We start from the raw sequence: 19,408 nt of genomic DNA on the forward strand, positions 1-19,408 counted from the left end.
ACATGCTGGACATGGGTCCTCAGGGTCCGGAGAAAAGATGAGTATATCATCCAGATATACGAAGACGAACCGATGCAGGAAGTCCCGCAAGACGTCATTTACCAAGGCTTGGAACGTCGCGGGGGCGTTAGTTGAGGCCGAACGGCATGACCAGGTACTCGAAGTGACCTAACGGGGTGTTGAATGCCGTCTTCCATTCGTCTCCCTTCCGGATCGAACCAGGTGGTACGCATTTTCTAAGATCCAATTTCGTAAGATTTGGGCTCCATGCAGGGGCGTGAACACTGAATCCAACAGAGGTAACGGGTATCGGTTGCGAACCGTGATCTCGTTCAGCCCTCTGTAATCAATGCATGGACGGAGTCCGCCGTCCTTCTTGCCCACAAAAAAAGAAACCAGCACCCATCGGGGAGGTGGAGTTCCGGATCAGCCCGGCAGCTAAGGAGTCCCGGATGTAGGTCTCCATTGATTCGCGTTCCGGACGTGAGAGGTTGTACAACCTACTGGACGGGTACTCACCGCCCGGGACTAAATCGATGGCACAATCGTACGGCCGGTGCGGAGGAAGAGTGAGCGCCAGATCTTTGCTGAAAACGTCAGCAATATCGTGGTACTCCTCTGGCACCGCCGATAGATTGGGGGGACTGTGACCTCCTCATTAGCTGTAGTGCCGGGGGGAACCGAGGATCCTAAACACTCCCGGTGGCAGGCTTCGCTCCACTGCGTCACAACCCCGGACGGCCAATCAACCCGGGGATTGTGCTTCACCATCCATGGAAAGCCCAAAATCACTCGGGAGGTAGATGGTGTTACATGGAACACTATCTCCTCCCTGTGATTCCCAGACACAATCAATGTCACTGGTTGTGTCTGATGTGTGATCAATGGAAGCAGGGTGCCATCTAGTGCTCGCACCTGCAATGGTGCCGGCAGAGCCACCAGAGGGAGTCCTACCTCCCTTGCCCATCTGCTGTCCAGCAGATTCCCCTCTGACCCCGTGTCTATCAGTGCTGGGGCGTGAAGGGTTAACTCCTCACAAAGGATTGTTACTGGGATTCGTGCCGATCTGCGGGGTCTCTCCGCGTGTGTGTTATGGCCCACCCTTAGCCCAGTTTCTAAGGACGGGCATTGTAGTTTGACCGTTCAGGGCAGTCCCTCTGCATATGCTCACAAGAGCCGCAGACAAAACACTCCCCGCGGGCCAGTCTCCTTTGTCTGTCACTTAATTTTACTTTGGCCCTGCTCGTGTCCATAGCCTCCTCAGCAGGGGGAGCTGTAGCCCCACGGGGCCCTCTGGCAGTGAAGCGTGGGGACAACGTCTTATCGGAACCGGAAGGGGGAGGGACGGCTCGTACCCGGTCACGCCCCCCGGCCTGCTCCCGACGATGCTCAGTCAAACGGTTGTCTAAGCGTATAACCAAATCGACAAGCCCGTCTAAAATCCCGCGGTTCCTCCTTCGCCAGTAGGTGCTCCTTGAGGACCGGTGACAGTCCATTTACGAAGGCGGCGCGGAGCGCAACGTTATTCCAGCCGGACCTCGCTGCCGCGATGCGAAGTCGACTGCATACTCGGCTGCGCTACGGCGCCCCTGTCTTATCGACAGCAGCACGTTTTGAAGCGGTCTCGCCTCTGTTAGGATGATCAAACACTTGTTTGAACTCCCGTACAAACCCAGTATAAGACGTTAGGAGCCGTGAGTTCTGCTCCCAAAGCGCCGTAGCCCATGCGCGTGCCTCTCCTCGAAGCAGATTGATAACATAAGCTACCCGGCTAGCATCTGAGGCGTACATGACAGGGCGCTGTGAAAAGATGAGCGAACACTGCATGAGGAAGTCCGCGCACGTCTCGACACAGCCCCCGTACGGCTCCGGAGGGCTTATGTAAGCTTCAGGGGATGGTGGGGGGGTTTGTTGAACGACCAGTGGTACGTCTGATTCAGGCCCAGGACCAGCCAGAGGAGGAGCTGCAGCAGCGCCCTGATCATGCGCTTCCACCCTGGCGGCGAGAGCCTCCACTCTCCGATTAAGGAGGACATTCTGCTCGGTCACTAAATCCAACCGAGCCGTGAAGGCGGTTAAGATCTGCTGCAGCTCACTCAACACGCCTCCCGCTGACGCCTGCGCTCCTGGCTCTGCCATTGGCCGTTCACGCTCGAGCTGACGCCCCTCGGAATCCATGACGATTGGCCGAGAAATCTGTTGGGAACGTGTCGTAGCACGGACCCACACAGGGGGCGCAAATGAACGGACAATGAGTAAGCCAAAAGGTAACAATTTACTGTTGTGACAAAACACAACTAAATGTACAGAAATTGCAAAGTCAATGAACACCAGGTGACGTGTGGGCAGGCTCGAAGATAGAAGACCCTGACGAGAGAGAGACCGCGTCCCACACGGCCTCCACCACCAACGGTCTGAAGAACACCGGAGCCGCCAAGTCCCGAATCCCCAGGTGACCTCTGTCTTCGGCTGTCGACCCTGGTACTGCTGGCAGAAAGCAGAAAAAAGATGACTGAGTGTAACTCCTTACACTCAGTGGTCTACAGTTTGTGCACAGTAGGAGGAGAACCTCCACCTCCGAATCACACACTCGTGCAGCTCCTAGTGTGTCCACTTATCTTGTAGCGCGGTTGTCGTCGTCACGCTCCACGCCACTTCCCAGATAAGGGTGAACACCACAGGATACCGGCTGCAACAGAAATTCAGAATCCTACACAACGTGTTAATCAGCAGAGAAGTGTACCTCACGGTAGTCGATTTCTCGGCGAGGAGGTGGAGTCCCGATCCGGCTTTTAAGATGGTGATGATGATGATGAACGAGTGACAGCTGGTGCAGGGGATGAATGACAGCTGTCACTTCCTCAGGGTCTCGTGCTTGGAGCCCGCACTCCAAGCAGGGCGCCCTCTGGTGGTGGTGGGCCAGCAGTACCTCCTCTTCAGCGGCCCACATAACAAATATAATGCTGACACCGTGCATACGCGCCATTTACATTGATTTCTCATCAAAAATTTTCAAAATTCCATTCTAGATTTCTCCCGTTTGTGCAGCTTAAATGTGTTGAACTTTTCAAATAAGACATGTTTGTATTTTAATGTACAACCAGTGTTATTTTCAAGTTGACCAAATCTACTGGAATGAAAACTTGTTTCTGGGAGGATTCTAGCATTCATCCGATCACCTATGGAAGTTCTTCACCATCTCATTTTATCATTTAGGCCCTTCAGACTTTAGTTTTCAGGAAATGGTTCTGAGGAGCATTAGCATGGCTGAAATCCTTCTGCTTCTAGGGGGCTTTGCCCCCTCACCCCTCAACTCCCGCCCTCTTCACACCCCACCATTTTAAACATTTTTCTTTATTTGCCTTTCACATGCCTGGAAGTTCCTCAGCATGTCACCATATCATTTAGGTTCTTCATACTTTTTTCAGTAACCCTTCAGCTTACATATTTTCAAAGATCAAAATATTTTTACATGTAATTTACATGCTAAATAGTCACTGACTTACCCCAAGATCTGTCAAGGTGCCTGCCTCTCAGTTTAGCATTCCAGGAAGTGTTCACCATTTGACATTTCCTGTTTCACTGTGGACTCAAAATTTGGCACTTCCTGTTTCAATGATAACTTTCCACTGAATTCTCATGAGACCGCCGTTGTTGTTGATCCAGGAAGAGTCACACCAGGATGTGTTCAACGTTTGACATTTCCTGCATGTTTCACTGTGGACTCAAAATTTGGCGTTTCGTGTTTCATTGTCAACTTTCAACTGGACTTTTGTGAGAGCTCCTCTGTCAATGCAGGAAGTGTTCAACATTTGACATTTCCTATTTCACTGTGGACTCAAAATTTGGCACTTCCTGTTTCAATGATAACTTTCCACTGAATTCTCATGAGACCGCCGTTGTTGTTGATCCAGGAAGAGTCACACCAGGATGTGTTCAACGTTTGACATTTCCTGCATGTTTCACTGTGGACTCAAAATTTGGCGTTTCGTGTTTCATTGTCAACTTTCAACTGGACTTTTGCGAGAGCTCCTCTGTCAATGCAGGAAGTGTTCAACATTTGACATTTCCTATTTCACTGTGGACTCAAAATTTGGCACTTCCTGTTTGGGATTTGTTGGGGAAACCGCTGTTGTGTCCTGTTTCCTGTTCTAGACATTACGCAACTACGCTAAGATGTTGTATTCTTTCTTGATTGGTCCACTTCTTGTCTTACGCGTAGTGCAGTCTTCTATCACTGGCTGACTGCATCCTTCTTTTACCTAATAAGGACTGATCATGCACTCAAAACGCAGCTCTCAGCCGCTCCCCCCAGACAATCACACATTCATACACAATCAGCTCTCTCACGCATGCTATTGCTGAACATACATTCCACAGTAAGTACATCTTGTATTCTACCCAAGATATGACCAGAGCCTTGTATGCAATGTCAACATACCTTATCCTCTTTTGATTTAGCCACAAATGAGTCACACAGTTTTTATTTATCAACCATACAGAAAAACAGGTCACATAGTAGGCAAATTCAGCAGAACACATTCAAACATGATCAAATAGGAAGAAGAACATCATCAACCGTGTACCAGTCAATATACAGAGTACATCATTCATGTTAACAGACTCCCTGTATCATCAGCGAGCTCATGCCATTAACATTTATACTCTGACTAAAGAATGAAAACAGCAATAAAGCTTTAGAAAATGTAGAAAGAATAAGTGCTGCAGTGTTTTTGTCTGTGATCACAGTGATGAAGAAAATGAGATGTTGACAGTGAAAGTTGGTCTGTACATGTTTCAGCTTCACTGCCTTCATCAGTGAGAGTCAGGAGGTTTTTGTACGGCCGTGTGTACAAACTCAATCACTGTGGTATTCGGACAAGGAACCAAGCTGACTGTCACAAGTAAGTACTTTTCAACTCACAGTATCACAGAATAAATGTATTGTTTTTTGAGTATTTTTCTCAGAATTCATTACATTTATGAACTTGAACATTAAATTGTTTATTTTATAATAGTTTCCAATTTTTAAACACTTGTTGAAGCAGCAATCTTTCACTTAAAACGTGCTGGATATGCTGCACATTACAGTGATGAGTATTTTTCTTTGTAATGTTTTTTGGAAACTACACATTTTCTCTTATTTTGGTCAGGTTTTTTTTTGTTGTTGTTGTTGTTGTTGTCATAATTCAGTCGTTTAGTTCAGGTTTTGTTGTTGTTGAAAATGTCAGTTTTAATTTCCAAAAAGTAGTCATGTCAAGATCATTTCCAAAATCCATTAACATTATGATGTCACTTAAAATACAAATTACAGTTACAAGGCTAAATGGGAATGTTAAGTGTTAAATTTGACCAAAAAAATATTCTGTCAATGGATTTCTTTTTTCTTACTCCAGCTATTGCAAATCAGTCAATTTATGATCTTGAAATTTACTATAGTCATTGCAGGATTTTATATATTTATTGTGCAGATTTTGCATGATGTGTGGTTAGTTTTTAAACATGAATGCCTGTATAATTTTCTTGATTTTCACTTTTGAATGGCACACATATTGTTTAATTCATCTTTACATTGTTCCAAAACATTTTTAATAAAAAATAATACATTTCTTCCAATTGATTAACAATACCACGTCAAAAATCATAAATGAATTCACTGTAAACAGTTATCTTAAAAATCCAAATGCATATGACATTTAAGAGTCACAATGTTGCAACTTAAACTGAGATCGAACATTCAGAGATGACTCTGGTCAGTTTGGATCTTTTTTCCAAATCGTTTTTGAAAAAACAGACTGTGTTAATGAATTGAAAACAATTATCCAGAACTGCGTTATTTTTTCCAGATGTAAATGATGAAATTTAGAATTTATTCTGCATCAGTTCATCATGAGCTAAATTAAGTAAGTTTTTGTGCGTGTTATTTCTGAGTGTGTTACTGAACTGCATTTCTTCTGTTACTTTATGTTCTCAACATAAATGATCTTTTTATATTAACTGTGTAATTTTCCATAGCTATTGACTCCAGTAATTGACTGTAATTTGTATTTTGTTCCCTCACATTTTGACCGTGTGCTCATATTGTCTATTGAATGTCCTCCATGTGTCTTCAGGCTCCAGCCTCCGTCCTCCTGTCCTGACTGTCTTCCCTCCGTCCACTGCTGAGCTTCAGTCCAACAAAGTCTCTCTGCTCTGTCTGTCCAGTCAGTCTGGACCTTTTTCTGATGTCACCTGGTTGTCTGGTGGGAGTCCAGTGAGCAGTGGGATCTTTACCAGCACCGCTGTCCAACAACCAGACCAGACTTTCCAGATCAGCAGCTATCTGACCATTGAGATGTCAGACTGGAACAGGGATCAGGTTTACACGTGTAAAGTGTCTTTGGGCTCCCAGACTTCAGAGAAAAACATCAAGAAGTCAGAATGTCCCACTGAAGAACAACAGGAGACACAATGACCATTTCAAATCTGCTTCTTCACTGCTTACAATGTTTACATGTTACACATGAAGGTGATCAGAACGTTTTGTCTGCATGCTTGTAATACGTTATTACTTTTAGGTGGCGCTGTTGTATCACCTTTGCTGTTTGTGTGATTAAAACTTCAACAAAAAATTATGAAAAAGTGTCTGATTTGTGAGTTTCAATATAATTAATATGAATATCAAATTAATTGCAGTATTGTAATTATATTTTCAATTTATTTATCTTTCCTCCACTCAGCAGGGGTGGTGGCCAAGTGGTTAATGCGCTTGGTTTCAGTTCAAAAGGTTCTGGGTTCAAATCCCACCCCTGCCACATTTCTCCATGTAATGTGGAGTTGCGTCAGGAAGGGAATCCGGCGTAAAACCTGTGCCAGTCCAACATGCAGATCCACCTTGGATTTGCTGGCGACCCCGAGTGCAAACAAGGGAGCAGACGAAGGGACTTACTTTTATCTTTCCTCTACTCAATCCAAAACAAATACTTTTCATCAAGGCTTAGGGGTATGTTTTAAGAATGAGCAAGTTTGTGAGAAAAAAAATAGTAGCATGAATTACTAATAACAGTCATTTCAAATCCCCCCCTCTTCCCTGGATACAGTATGAAGTTATGTTGCTGATGTACAAGAACTTCACAAACATAATAAAACAAAACAAATCACATTTTTCAGTGTGAGTTTCCTGCAAACACTGAGAAAAATGAGTCATAACTGAAAATGACTTTTCATCCTCCATCAGTGAAGCATCTCCACTTAAATCTTTTTCTTCTTTCCCAGGATGCACCTGCAGGCATTTTAGAGCTGAAATGTAAATGCTGAGGTCAAAGGTCAGGTGTTTGCATAATAAGTGACGTGCTTCCTCCTCCTCCTGTCAATCACTGTGATGTTGAGTGTGGTATTAAATTGCTCCTCCTGCACCTCCTCTGATCATCCTCCACAGCCTCTAATGTGTCAGCAGTAAGTTCCACGGTCCAAGTCCATTGTGAGCACACAGTGACAACATGCTGGGGAGCCTCTGCACTCTCATCACTGCTCTAACATGTAAGGAGGCTGACTTACTGCAGCTTTCAGCTCAGTCTGTGGCTTTCTCTTCATCTCATCTTCTTCTTTCCAGGTGTCAGTGGTGTGACCGTGGTGACACAGAAGCCTGCTGTTGTCACGGTGACCACAGGAAACACAGCCACCATGGACTGTAACCTGGGAACTGTTACTGATAGTACAGCTCGCTGGTACAAACAGATTCCAGGAGGAGTTCCTCAGTTTGTGTTGGTGAATTATCATGGATGGAGCTCTCCAGCTTATGGTTCTGGTTTCTCATCTTCCAAATTCACATCTACTCATCAGTCACAATCAGATTATCGTTTGATCTTTAAGAATGTGGAGCAGTCAGACTCAGCTGTGTATTACTGTAAAACGTGGGACGACTCTGTTAATGAGTTCGTATCACAGTGATTCACTCTGTGACAAAAACCTCCTCACTAAATACTTCTGCTTTTTCAATTGGACACATTTTCACTGATGCTGAAGCTTTGAAGAGTTTTGCCTTTAGCTCATTTCAAAGTTATAATTCATCTTCAGGAATTATTTCAGCATTTCTGTCAGCTGTCATGTTGTTGAATTTTTCAATGTTTGAACAATAAATGAAACAACAATAAAATGCAGGTAAATGTTCATAAATAAGTTACTTTAAATAATATGAGCAAAGCATCGCAAAGCTCACTCATGGTACAGGGCGTCCTAAACAGGAAGTGCCCATTTCAAATCCACAGTAAAACAGGAAATGTTCACATGTCAAACACTTTCTGGATTGACAGACGAGATCCATGGAATCTCGCGGGAACTCAGTGGCAAGCTCACACTCAAACAGGAAGTGCCAAATTCTCACTCTCAGTGAAACAGGAAATGTTCAAATGTCAAACACTTCCTGGCATGGGTGGAGCAAGAGCGGAGGCTGGGGTTTCACTGGACTCTCCTGAAATCTGATTGGACACAGATGATTGACATGTCACAGCACCACACGTCTGTTGAAAGAGCTGCATTTTCAAATCAGTGAGTCACACTTGACGGCTAGGTTCTCCTGTCCAGTATTTGGTGCTGTGTATCACAAAAACTTCTAATCCCCTTAGAAGAAGAAAAATGTTTGCTCCGATTTGAACTGAACACGTCGTTTGAACTATGGACTCTAATCACACCAAACTTAAATTGATGAGTAACGACCGTATTTATGTCAGAAATGAGGTCCAGGTTGTTAAAAGCAGCATTTCTCCTTTAATTCAGGTTGGCTTATGTACATGTTTAAACTAAGACAACAGCTGGTTCATGCTCTGTTGGCTTATTAGTGCAGCAGATAACTGAAACAATCCTTCAAATGGTGATACAAGCATCAAATTCAGCACAAATACAGCTGGAGCAAAATTAATGGAGCAACTTAAACGTTTGACCCTTGTACAAACTGAAACTGACCTTTGTCACCATTCTTCCTGCTTTTACCTCATAACTCCATAACATTCAGTCACAGAACTATACCTAGGCACCCTGTGGTGTAGTTTTCTATATGATTGGAGCATCTTTTAATTTAGACCAGGGGTGAGCACCTTGTTCCAGAAAAGGCCAAGAGGGTGCAGGTTTTCTTTGCAGCCACTGACTCCACCTTGGCCCTTTCTGGAACAAGTTGCCCACCACTGATTTTGACCCCTGTGTAATTCTTCAGTTGACCCCTACCTGGCTGCCTGTTGAAAATTCAAATGGCCAATCAGTTTTATTTATTGATTTTTTTTTTTTAAAGAGTTCATGTCTATGGATTATTTGTGCCAAATTTGATGTTTGTATCACCATTTGCAGGTTTACACTCTAAATAGTCTCTTATCTGCTGCACTATATATGAGATGTAAGATGCTGCTTCTCACTTGCCCTCAAAAGTATTGGAACAATTGGTATTTCACACATTTTAATTTGTTTATTCTATTTCAAATACATTTTTTTTCTAAAATTATCTTCCTTAACTCAAACTGAAAGCAAATGTCTACAACTTGATATAAATGAATTAAAAATCTAAAATCCAGCTTCCTGATGAAGTGGTGTAAGAGGAGGTTTTCTAAAAGAAGACCGGAAAGTTCAACTACAATTTGACCGAAAGTACAATTTCAGATGAAAAGTCTAGATTGATGTTTTGGTGAAAGAAACTTTGTATTTCTCATAATTGATGTAATAAAGTCCAAGACACATTGTTCATGCTTCCATCCCCTGACTTGTCTAAACAAAACTGGCAATAAAACTGATTATTATTTACAGGTTTTATCAAGTTTTACAGATTGCTTTCAGTTTGAGTTTGTGAAGATAATTTTAGAAATTTTAACTCTTTTTTTTTTTTTTTTTTTTGTATTTCTGGTATTTAAAATGGCATAAACAAATTAAAATGTGTGAAATTCCAAGTGTTCCAATACTTTTGGGAGGGCACACTATCCTAACACTATCCTGATGAGTGTAAAATGAGTGTGGTATTATTACTGTTTTGTTTAAGAATGTTTAATTTTCACTGTTGCTAAACTTTGTGCCAAATCATAGTCATATCATATATCATACGATATGAAAATTCAGTAAGGTATATCTTCTATTATACATTCCAAATCTAAAGTGGAGCTCTACGAGTGTTTACTAAGGTGCACATAAATATCTTTTTTTTTTTTAGAGCCACTTTAAGTAGAGCCACTTAGGTGCCTGGTCTTGAGAACTAGGGATGGCAGGTTGAAAAACTTTTTTATCCCATGGGAACTCTCCCTACCCACGTAAGCGGCTCAAGAATATGGACAGCATGTACAGTGGGGAAAATAAGTATTTGACCCCCTGTCAGTTTTGCAGGTTTTCCCAAGTACAAAGAATGGAGAGGTCTGTAATTTTTTCATAGGTACACTTCACTGTGAGAGACAGAATCTAAAAAAAAAAAAAAAAAAAAAAAAGGTGCACAGTAAATCACATTGTATGATTTTTAAATAATTAATTTGCATTTTATTGCATAAAATAAGTATTTGACCCCCTAGAAAAACAGAGCTTAACAATTGGTACAGAAACATTTGTCTGGCGTTACAGAGGTCAGACGTTTCCTGTAGTTCTTGACCAAGTTTTCACACACTGCAACAGGGATTTGGTCCACTCCTCCATACAGATTTTCTCCAAATCTTTCAGGTTGGAGTTTCAGCTCCCTCCAAGAGTTTTCTATTGAGTTCAGGTCTGGAGACTGGCCAGGCCACTCCAGGACCTTGAAATGCTTCTTACGGAGCCCCTCCTTAGTTACCCTGGCTGTGTGGCAGCATGACAATGACCCCCATTGTCATGCTGGAGGACCCAGCCACGACCCATCTTCAATGCTCTTACTGAGGGAAGGAGGTTGTTTGCCAAAATCTCACAATACATGACTCCATCCATCCTCCATTCAATACGGTGCAGTTGTCCTGTCCTCTTTGTAGAAGAGCACCCCCAGAGTATGATGTTTCCACCCCCATGCTTCACGGTTGGGATGGTTTTCTTGGGGTTATTCTCATCCTCTAAACATGGTAAGTGGAGTTGATTCCAAAAAGCTCTATTTTGGTCTCATCTGACCACATGACCTTCTCCCATGCCTCCTCTGGGTCATCCAGATGGTAACTGGTGAACTTCAAACGGGCCTGGACATGTGCTGGCTTGAGCAGGGGGGCCTTGCTGCCCTGCAGGTTTTTAAACCATGACAACATCATGTGTTACTAATGTAATCTTTGTGACTGTGGTCCCAGCTCTCTTCAGGTCCATTGACCAGGTCCTCATGTGTAGTTCTGAGCTTCTCAGAATCATCCTTACCCCACAAAGTGAGATCTTGCATGGAATCCCAGACCGAGGGAGATTGACAGTCATCTTGTGTTTCCTTCCATTTTCTAATAAATAATCATAACAGTTGTTGTCTTCTTCCAAGCTGCTTGCCTGTTTGTCCTGTAGTCCATCCCAGCCTTGTGCAGGTCTACAGTTTTGTCCCTGGTGTCCTTAGACAGCTCTTTGGTCTTGGCTATGGTGGACAGGTTGGAGTGTGATTGAGTGTGTGAACAGGTGTCTTTTATACAGGTAACAAGTTCAAACAGGTGCAATTAATACAGGTAAAGAGTGCAGAATAAGAGGGCTTCTTAAGAAAAATTAACAGGGTCTGTGTGAGCCAGAATTCTTGCTGTTGTAGGGGGTCAAATACGTATTTTATGCATAAAATGCAAATTAATTATTTAAAAAATCATACAATGTGATTTTCTGGATTTTTTTTAGATTCTGTCTCTCACAGTTGAAATGTACCTACGATAAAATTACAGACCTCTCCATTCTTTGTAGGTGGGAAAAACCTGCAAAACTAACCAGGGTCAAATACTTATTTTCCCCACTGTATATAAATGACATTTACATGACAATTTAGATGACAATATTGAGATACAATAATTTGGCCATATTGTACCATACTGTACAGCCCTACTGTCAACTCAATGAAAACTTTGAATATTAATTTACATCTACAATAAAAAAAAATGCTTAAAGTGGCAGGGGGTTAAGCGGGCTGTAATTGGGGGGTCAGCTGAAAAGCAAAAAAGAAAATGCTTAAAAAGGTGGGTAGTATAGGGAGCGAGCCCCCCAAAAGCTGAAAGGTTTTAGTCATGCTCATGCTCCCAAGAACCAAGAACAATTTAGACTGAAAAAGTCTGAAGGACCTAAAGGCATGGTTCGGTGGCGAGGAGCTTTTCCAGGCATGTGAGAGGCAAAGAAAAGAAATGCTTAAAAAGGCGGGGGGCCCAGCAGCTGAAAGGTTTTCGCCATGCTTAATGCTCCCTTGAGCATTTACTCAAAATTAAGTCTGAAGGACCTAAATGACATGGTGAGATGTTGATGAGCTTGGCTCATTCATGTCCGCGACAAATGCATATATCAGATAGATGTTACAACTATACTCTTGTACATTATCTATATTTAACCCAAGGAATAAAAACAACATCCAAAGTCTGACCCTTAATATGTGTGGGGCCAGAAATACGCTGCCTCAAGTTAAAGTCTCTGTTACGGTGATGCGCTCAGAAGCCACAGTATAGGCTGCATCGTCAACGTGAAGGTTAAAATCATCACCTATTAAAACCTCAGTTTAATAACAGATGGCAAAAAGTCATTAAATTCAGCTGAAACAATTTCAGCCATGCCAGAAGGTCGGATAGGATATGGATAGACCGATTATTGGCAAGATCGGCCCTGATGATGGGATAGCCCGAATATCAGGGGGGCCGATCATCGGCTGGGCCGATTATCGGTCTAATGCCTATTAAAATACAATAACAGGTTTTCAAAGAGCCAACCTTCATCATCTTGTGGTCAAATGAAGAAAAAGTGTCCATCAGATGCTGATAGATGACAATTTGATGGAGCTATTGATGGCGCTAATTCTTCTAACACACACACACACACACACACACACACACACACACACATACAAAACAAATCCACTACGCCGTAAGCCATCTGGAGACATAAAGAGCTGTAAGGATGAAGAGGATAAGGTAGGCCTGTCGGTACCGTTGTAACTTCCTCAGGAGTCCTCCGAAATAACATATCCTTCATCAGTCAGACAGCTTCCCTGACTACTGGTGTCCATCACGCTGTTCGAGGGTTGCTGCCCCTTGAGGCACCTTAGACCTTCAGGCCACAGCTCCCCGCTCCGGTCTTCAGCAATGGAACTTTGAACATTGCCCATTCTGGTTCAATACCCCCAACCGCCACACGAATGACAGAAAAGCTCAGCTAGAGGTTGTGAGTTGAAGATCTGTCAGACAGTGGACTCCTTCAGAACATTCCCAATTTACCTGCACTGTTTGGGCTTACCTGGTCTGTCCACAGTCCTCCCCCCCCTCTGATCCAACTCACCAGCAGATGGTGTTCAGTTGACAGCTCTGTCCCTCTCTTCACCTGAGTGTCCACAACATGTGGCCTCAGATCAGATGACACAATCACAAAATTGATCATCGACCTTCAGTTTTGTTCTGGTAACATGTACATTTAAGATCAGCCTTATGTTCAAAAATGGTGTTTGTTATGGACAGTCCCTGATTAGCACAGAAGTCCAACAACCATGATCACTCAGGTTTAGATCATAGAGGGCCTTTCCTCCCAATCACGCCTCTCCAGGTGTCCTCTGTCATTGCCCACATGAGCGTTGAAATTCATTTATGTTTTTATCATATTTCAACACCAGACGGAGCAAATCAACGGGATGGTTGACAGCAGTTAGTAACATAATGAAGCTACATTTAGCACAGGTGTGACGTTTCATCCTTCTGATACAAACTCCAGAGGAACATTCTGATACAGGGGTGTAGCAAAGCTTTCAAAACATTCCAGACCTTTTTTTTTACTTTAAACCATCACTCATTTCCAAACATTCTTTGTGCTCATTAATTAGTTTTTCTATCCATTCTGTTGTATATTTCTGCCCGTATTTGACTCACAGACCAGACAACACGCTTCTCTCTGCATGTTCTGTTACTTTAGCAAACACATGCAGGTGGGTGTTAATCCAAAGCAGATGGATACAAAGTGTGTTGAGTGTTGTAACTCCTCCTCTTCTGGTCTCCTCAGTGTCTTTATAAGCTTCAGCATCTCTTCTCTTCACACTCCAACTCTGCTCACCTCTCAGCTGGACATTAAAGGACGATGACATCACAAAGTGACAGCATGCTGTGGAGCCTCTTCACTCTGATCACTGCTCTAACATGTAAGATTTGATTGTGTTTGATTTGATTCCCGTGAAACTGTTACTCATGTATTTTTCTCTGTGTGTTGACAGATGTTGATGCAGTGATCGTTCTGACTCAGACGCCTGCTGTCCACACAGTTTCTGCAGGACAACAGGTGGTTCTGAACTGCAACATTCAGAGATACGATGGAAATTATGTCAGCTAGTACAAACAGGTTCCTGTTGTAGTTCCTCAGTATGTTCTGAGACTTCACCGTTCAGACAGCTCCCCAAGCTTTGGAACTTGGCATTTGGAACAATCTCATCCCGTCGGGGAACCCCAAAATGGATCAGGCACTTCAGATCCTGCTGGCACGTCCTGCTTTGCTACTGGAGTCCTGTTCAGGGAGCGCAGAGGAAATGTTGATATCAGGGGCCGGCCCAAGCCTTTATGGGGCCTTAAGCAGAATTTCATTTGGAGGCCCCCTACCATCACCTCAGCACCAGATGCCTCATTAGTCCTAAGCTACACTATTATGTGTGTAACGTAACCCACAATCATTAACATTATTTGTAATTATCTTACATCATACAGGTGTCATTCTTGTTTTTAACCTTAAAAGGGGTAGCAACTCATAAATATGTTTTAATTAACTTCTACATACAGAGTGATGTATAAGTATGGCTCATTAATTTAACTACACTCAACAAAAATATTAAACGCAACACTTTGGTTTTGCTCCCATTTTGTACGAGATGAACTCTGTTACATGAAGTGGCATGCATCCATCATGTGAGTGGACATGAACATTGCGCAATCAAACCGAAAACACAATCTGTCATTGCGAGTCAAAGCGTCATTGTGCGCATGTGAGACTCGGCGCAGCACCTGCAATGCAGCTGAACAGGAAGAAAGGAAAAAAGAGGAGAAAGTGGAAGGGACAGAGACACCTAGGTGCCTGGTCTTGAGAACCAGGGATGGTAGGTTACATGTTCACCATCAAACTCTGTCAGAGGAAAGAAGGTGGAACTGTTTCGCCAGCCCATGACACCATAAATAAACATGTAAACTCACCTCCAGTACAGCCCCAGGTGCATTTCACAGTGCAGGGCAGACAACGGCAGTGGATGGTGAAGTCCCTCTCGCACTGGCTGCGCCGTGTGCTGACAACATCAGCTCAGAAATGCCTTGTCCACCATGGCATAAATAAATCCCATGTTAGTTGCTGTCCTGCTGTCTGCCGTGTGCTGATGATCTGACCAAACAGAGTGACGCACAGCCCCTCCGTGTGCTCATCACATCGCCATTGCCGTGTCGTGTCTGTCATGTGTGGGACACACATGTCCATCCTGCCAGGGAAATGCCCTGCTCAGAGGTCAGTGCGCATGAGGGAGAGAGTGGACAAGCAAATCAGTGAGTGAGTGACAGCGCTCGAGTGCATCCGTCTGTCAGTCCGAGGGCTTTATTTATGATCTTGGGGCAGTCTGACAGCAGTCTGTGTCTTTGTACTGTTGTCCAACAATATTTACACTGCAGTCGTGAGGGTGTGCACGACTTCAGTCCGGACTGGGGCTGCCACATTCTACATGGTAATCTGGCAGCCATACACGGCTGTCCAACTGTCTAACTGTTATTACATTACTGCCGTTTCAGTCTCAGTCAGCCTGGTTCGTACTATGTGTGACGCAGTCTTAGTACAAATGAGCATAGACCAAGTTCAATCAGGAAGAATGTCAAAACAAGAAACAATCTGTGCCACATCTGAGAGGGAATCAGAACAGTGGAGGACAGCCGTCCAAATACCCAGACTGCGCCCCAACCCTCCCCGACTGCTTTGTGCACATGTCCTGCACACGTGCATCTGAAAACAGTACAAATGTGGGTGGAACACATAAGTATTACCTCGACAGCTGTCAGAATTCAGTGAGAATATGACGGATGCGCTTACATTGCCATACAAGAAAGGTCCGATTGTGGGTGGAGGAAATATCATCCAGCAGCACTGGAGGTGCACTAGTGGTGTGTTCAGTCACAGTCGGCACATTCCAGCGGCCAGGATCTGAAATGGCGGATCATTTCGCACTGCCCCTCAAACACGATCAGAATGCTTCGAAGGCTGTTTTCATGCCGTATGAATAGTTAGATTGCTGTCAGACTGCATTCTGACTGCCGTTCGATATTTTTCCACCTCAACTAAATCTCAACTGTTTTGCACATGCACAAAACATTTGGGGCAGCCACAGGAATCTGCCAGACTGTTTAGACTGCTCTCAGAATGCTGTCCGTTATCCTCGAATGCACCTCGGCACTTCCAGAATGTGGGTCAAACTTTCATTTGAACGGAATTCTGCCTCATTCAGCCTCTTGTCGAGAGTGGTGGGGGTGTAAAATTTAAAGTAACCAGAAAGAATCCCATAAGCATCAGTCTTCAATTTTGTTCAATGATAGACAGATTTACGAAAAGAAACACTTTTTCCAACTTTTATTGTAACTCTGTAATTCTGCTTTCTGGACACCTGATCATATGAGATTTCTTAAACTCAGCAGAGTTGGTTGTGATTATCACTTGGCTGGGAGACACATGGCAATGCCACAGTTTCTCTGAAGGGAAAAGTAGGGCATATGGTGTTAAACTTCAAATAATCACACTGTCGTAACCTCAAGCAACAGGGTCAAGCCGAGAGGAAAACATAACGTTTACTTCTAGAGAATGTGATAAATGTTAGGGCCCCTTCACACATAGTGCAAAGTTTGGTCAAATATGGCAAAATATCGCGAAACACTTTGAATTAGCGCACCATGAAACATTGTGCCGACGGGCAGGCATGCACGATCCCAGTGCGAGAGTTCATGCACGTGACAGTGTCTTTCAAGCAAGAACAGTGCGAGGTGCACCATATCGCGCCGCTTATGTGGAATAAATAAAAAAACATTCCACCCACAGGACTGGAACCCACACGTTCCAAAAGCTCTGATTGCTGGTCATAAACTTTACCACTGAGCTACAGAGCTGTTGTTTGAAAGCTGTGGGAATCTGCCTCATATCAGGAAGGACGTGGAAATATTACAAAAAAAAAAATTAAGATCAAACACCATATAAAAACACCACATTTATCAAGTGAGCAATACAAATATGATCCGTCTGTTCCTCTGGTGATGACCCATGGTCACTGACATACAGTCATGAAATGACATGAACGAGAAGCAGTGGGCTCTGATCATGTCCACATCTACTGGTCCATTGCGCCCAGTCGCCCCGTGCGCGTGTTCTGCCCGACAGGCGTGTCTTGTGGACAGTGTGCCGCAGCACAGACACTACATCATGTGGAACAGAGCTCACATGGGTAACGTGAAGGTCATTTCGCTAAGTGCGTGTTCTGATCTGACGGTCCATTTCAACCTGGCAGGCTGTCAATGTCCTCTCCTTGCACGCACTCACTCGTGACAGCTTGTTGCCACGGCAATATATGTTTTTAGTTATCTCCACGTAAGTAAAGCAATCAGACACACGTGCCTCACAGTGGACAGTTGTTAGTCCATGTCTGTCCAAACACAGTGGGTTTTGTCCAGTTGGGATGTCCAGAATGACAGATCCCCACAGCTGCTTCTGCCGGAAGCCACACCTCCTGTGAGTGGAGCGCACACACCCACATATCAGTGTGTATGTTTGCAAAGTCACACTCATCAATCAATCAATCAACTTTTTTCTTGTATAGCGCCAAATCACAACAAACAGTTGCCCCAAGGCGCTCCACATTGCAAGGCAAGGCATACAATAATTATGAAACACAGTCTACGTCTAAAGCAACATAACCAAGGGATGGTCCAGGGTCACCCGATCCAGCCCTAACTATAAGCCTTAGCGAAAAGGAAAGTTTTAAGCCTAATCTTAAAAGTAGAGAGGGTATCTGTCTCCCTGATCTGAATTGGGAGCTGGTTCCACAGGAGAGGAGCCTGAAAGCTGAAGGCTCTGCCTCCCATTCTACTCTTACAAACCCTAGGAACTACAAGTAAGCCCGCAGTCTGAGAGCGAAGCGCTCTAATGGGTAATATGGTACTACGAGGTCCCTAAGATAAGATGGGACCTGATTATTCAAAACCTTATAAGTAAGAAGAAGAATTTTAAATTCTATTCTAGCATTAACAGGAAGCCAATGAAGGGAGGCCAACACGGGTGAGATATGCTCTCTCCTGCTAGTCCCCGTCAGTACTCTAGCTGCAGCATTCTGAACCAACTGAAGGCTTTTTAGGGAACTTTTAGGACAACCTGATAATAATGAATTACAATAGTCCAGCCTAGAGGAAATAAATGCATGAATTAGTTTTTCAGCATCACTCTGAGACAAGACCTTTCTGATTTTAGAGATATTGCGTAAATGCAAAAGGCAGTCCTACATATTTGTTTAATATGCGCTTTGAATGACATATCCTGATCAAAAATAACTCCAAGATTTCTCACAGTATTACTAGAGATCAGGGAAATGCCATCCAGAGTAACGATCTGGTTAGACACCATGCTTCTAAGATTTGTGGGGCCAAGTACAATAACTTCAGTTTTATCTGAGTTTAAAAGCAGGAAATTAGAGGTCATCCATGTCTTTATGTCTGTAAGACAATCCTGCAGTTTAGCTAATTGGTGCGTATCCTCTGGCTTCATGGATAGATAAAGCTGGGTATCATCTGCGTAACAATGAAAATTTAAGCAATACCGTCTAATAATACTGCCCAAGGGAAGCATGTATAAAGTGAATAAAATTGGTCCTAGCACAGAACCTTGTGGAACTCCATAATTAACTTTAGTCTGTGAAGAAGATTCCCCATTTACATGAACAAACTCATGGGGAATTTAGACAAATTTCACATCCAGCACGACAGTGATTGTCTGCAGTCTGTTCTCCTGTTAATAGTGCGACTGGCTACACATTCTTTGATTCGCTGCTCTTCAGAAGTGGTAAGTCCGCTTCTTAACCCCTCTGAAAGCCATTAAAATATCATGAGTCACTTTTGTGTGGATTAAAGTCACTAACTGGGACTCTTGTCTTGTTGCAGTCCAGAAACAAGAATCATCCTCCGTTCCATTGTCACAGCTTTAACGCTGTGCGGCTCTCGAGACTACGGAAGCGTATTGCATTCACTGGATAAAAAAAAAAATTGACCACTGATCTCGTAATTTCGAGATAAGATCTCGTAATTACGAGATCTTTTCTCAT

The 19,408-nt window shown here is 43.5% G+C and overlaps 2 protein-coding genes across 2 annotated transcripts in view; both read left to right on the forward strand.

The window, feature by feature from the left end:
• LOC117527796 (immunoglobulin lambda-1 light chain-like) overlaps positions 1-19,408 on the forward strand; it is a 53,576-nt gene that overhangs the window by 28,625 nt on the left and 5,543 nt on the right. The window contains exons 3-4 of the mRNA XM_034190296.1: positions 4,871-4,904; positions 6,114-6,508. Coding sequence (XP_034046187.1) covers positions 4,871-4,904; positions 6,114-6,454 — 375 coding nt within the window. The 3' untranslated portion in view covers positions 6,455-6,508. The remainder of the gene's footprint in view (positions 1-4,870; positions 4,905-6,113; positions 6,509-19,408) is intronic.
• The window catches only part of LOC117527792 (immunoglobulin lambda-1 light chain-like), a 32,235-nt gene continuing 20,265 nt past the window's right edge, over positions 7,439-19,408 (forward strand). The window contains exons 1-2 of the mRNA XM_034190293.1: positions 7,439-7,518; positions 7,592-7,917. Of these exons, the coding sequence (XP_034046184.1) occupies positions 7,479-7,518; positions 7,592-7,917 (366 nt within the window). The 5' untranslated portion in view covers positions 7,439-7,478. The remainder of the gene's footprint in view (positions 7,519-7,591; positions 7,918-19,408) is intronic.

This window comes from Thalassophryne amazonica, chromosome 16, assembly GCF_902500255.1.
Source record: "Thalassophryne amazonica chromosome 16, fThaAma1.1, whole genome shotgun sequence".
Classification (NCBI taxonomy): domain Eukaryota; kingdom Metazoa; phylum Chordata; class Actinopteri; order Batrachoidiformes; family Batrachoididae; genus Thalassophryne; species Thalassophryne amazonica.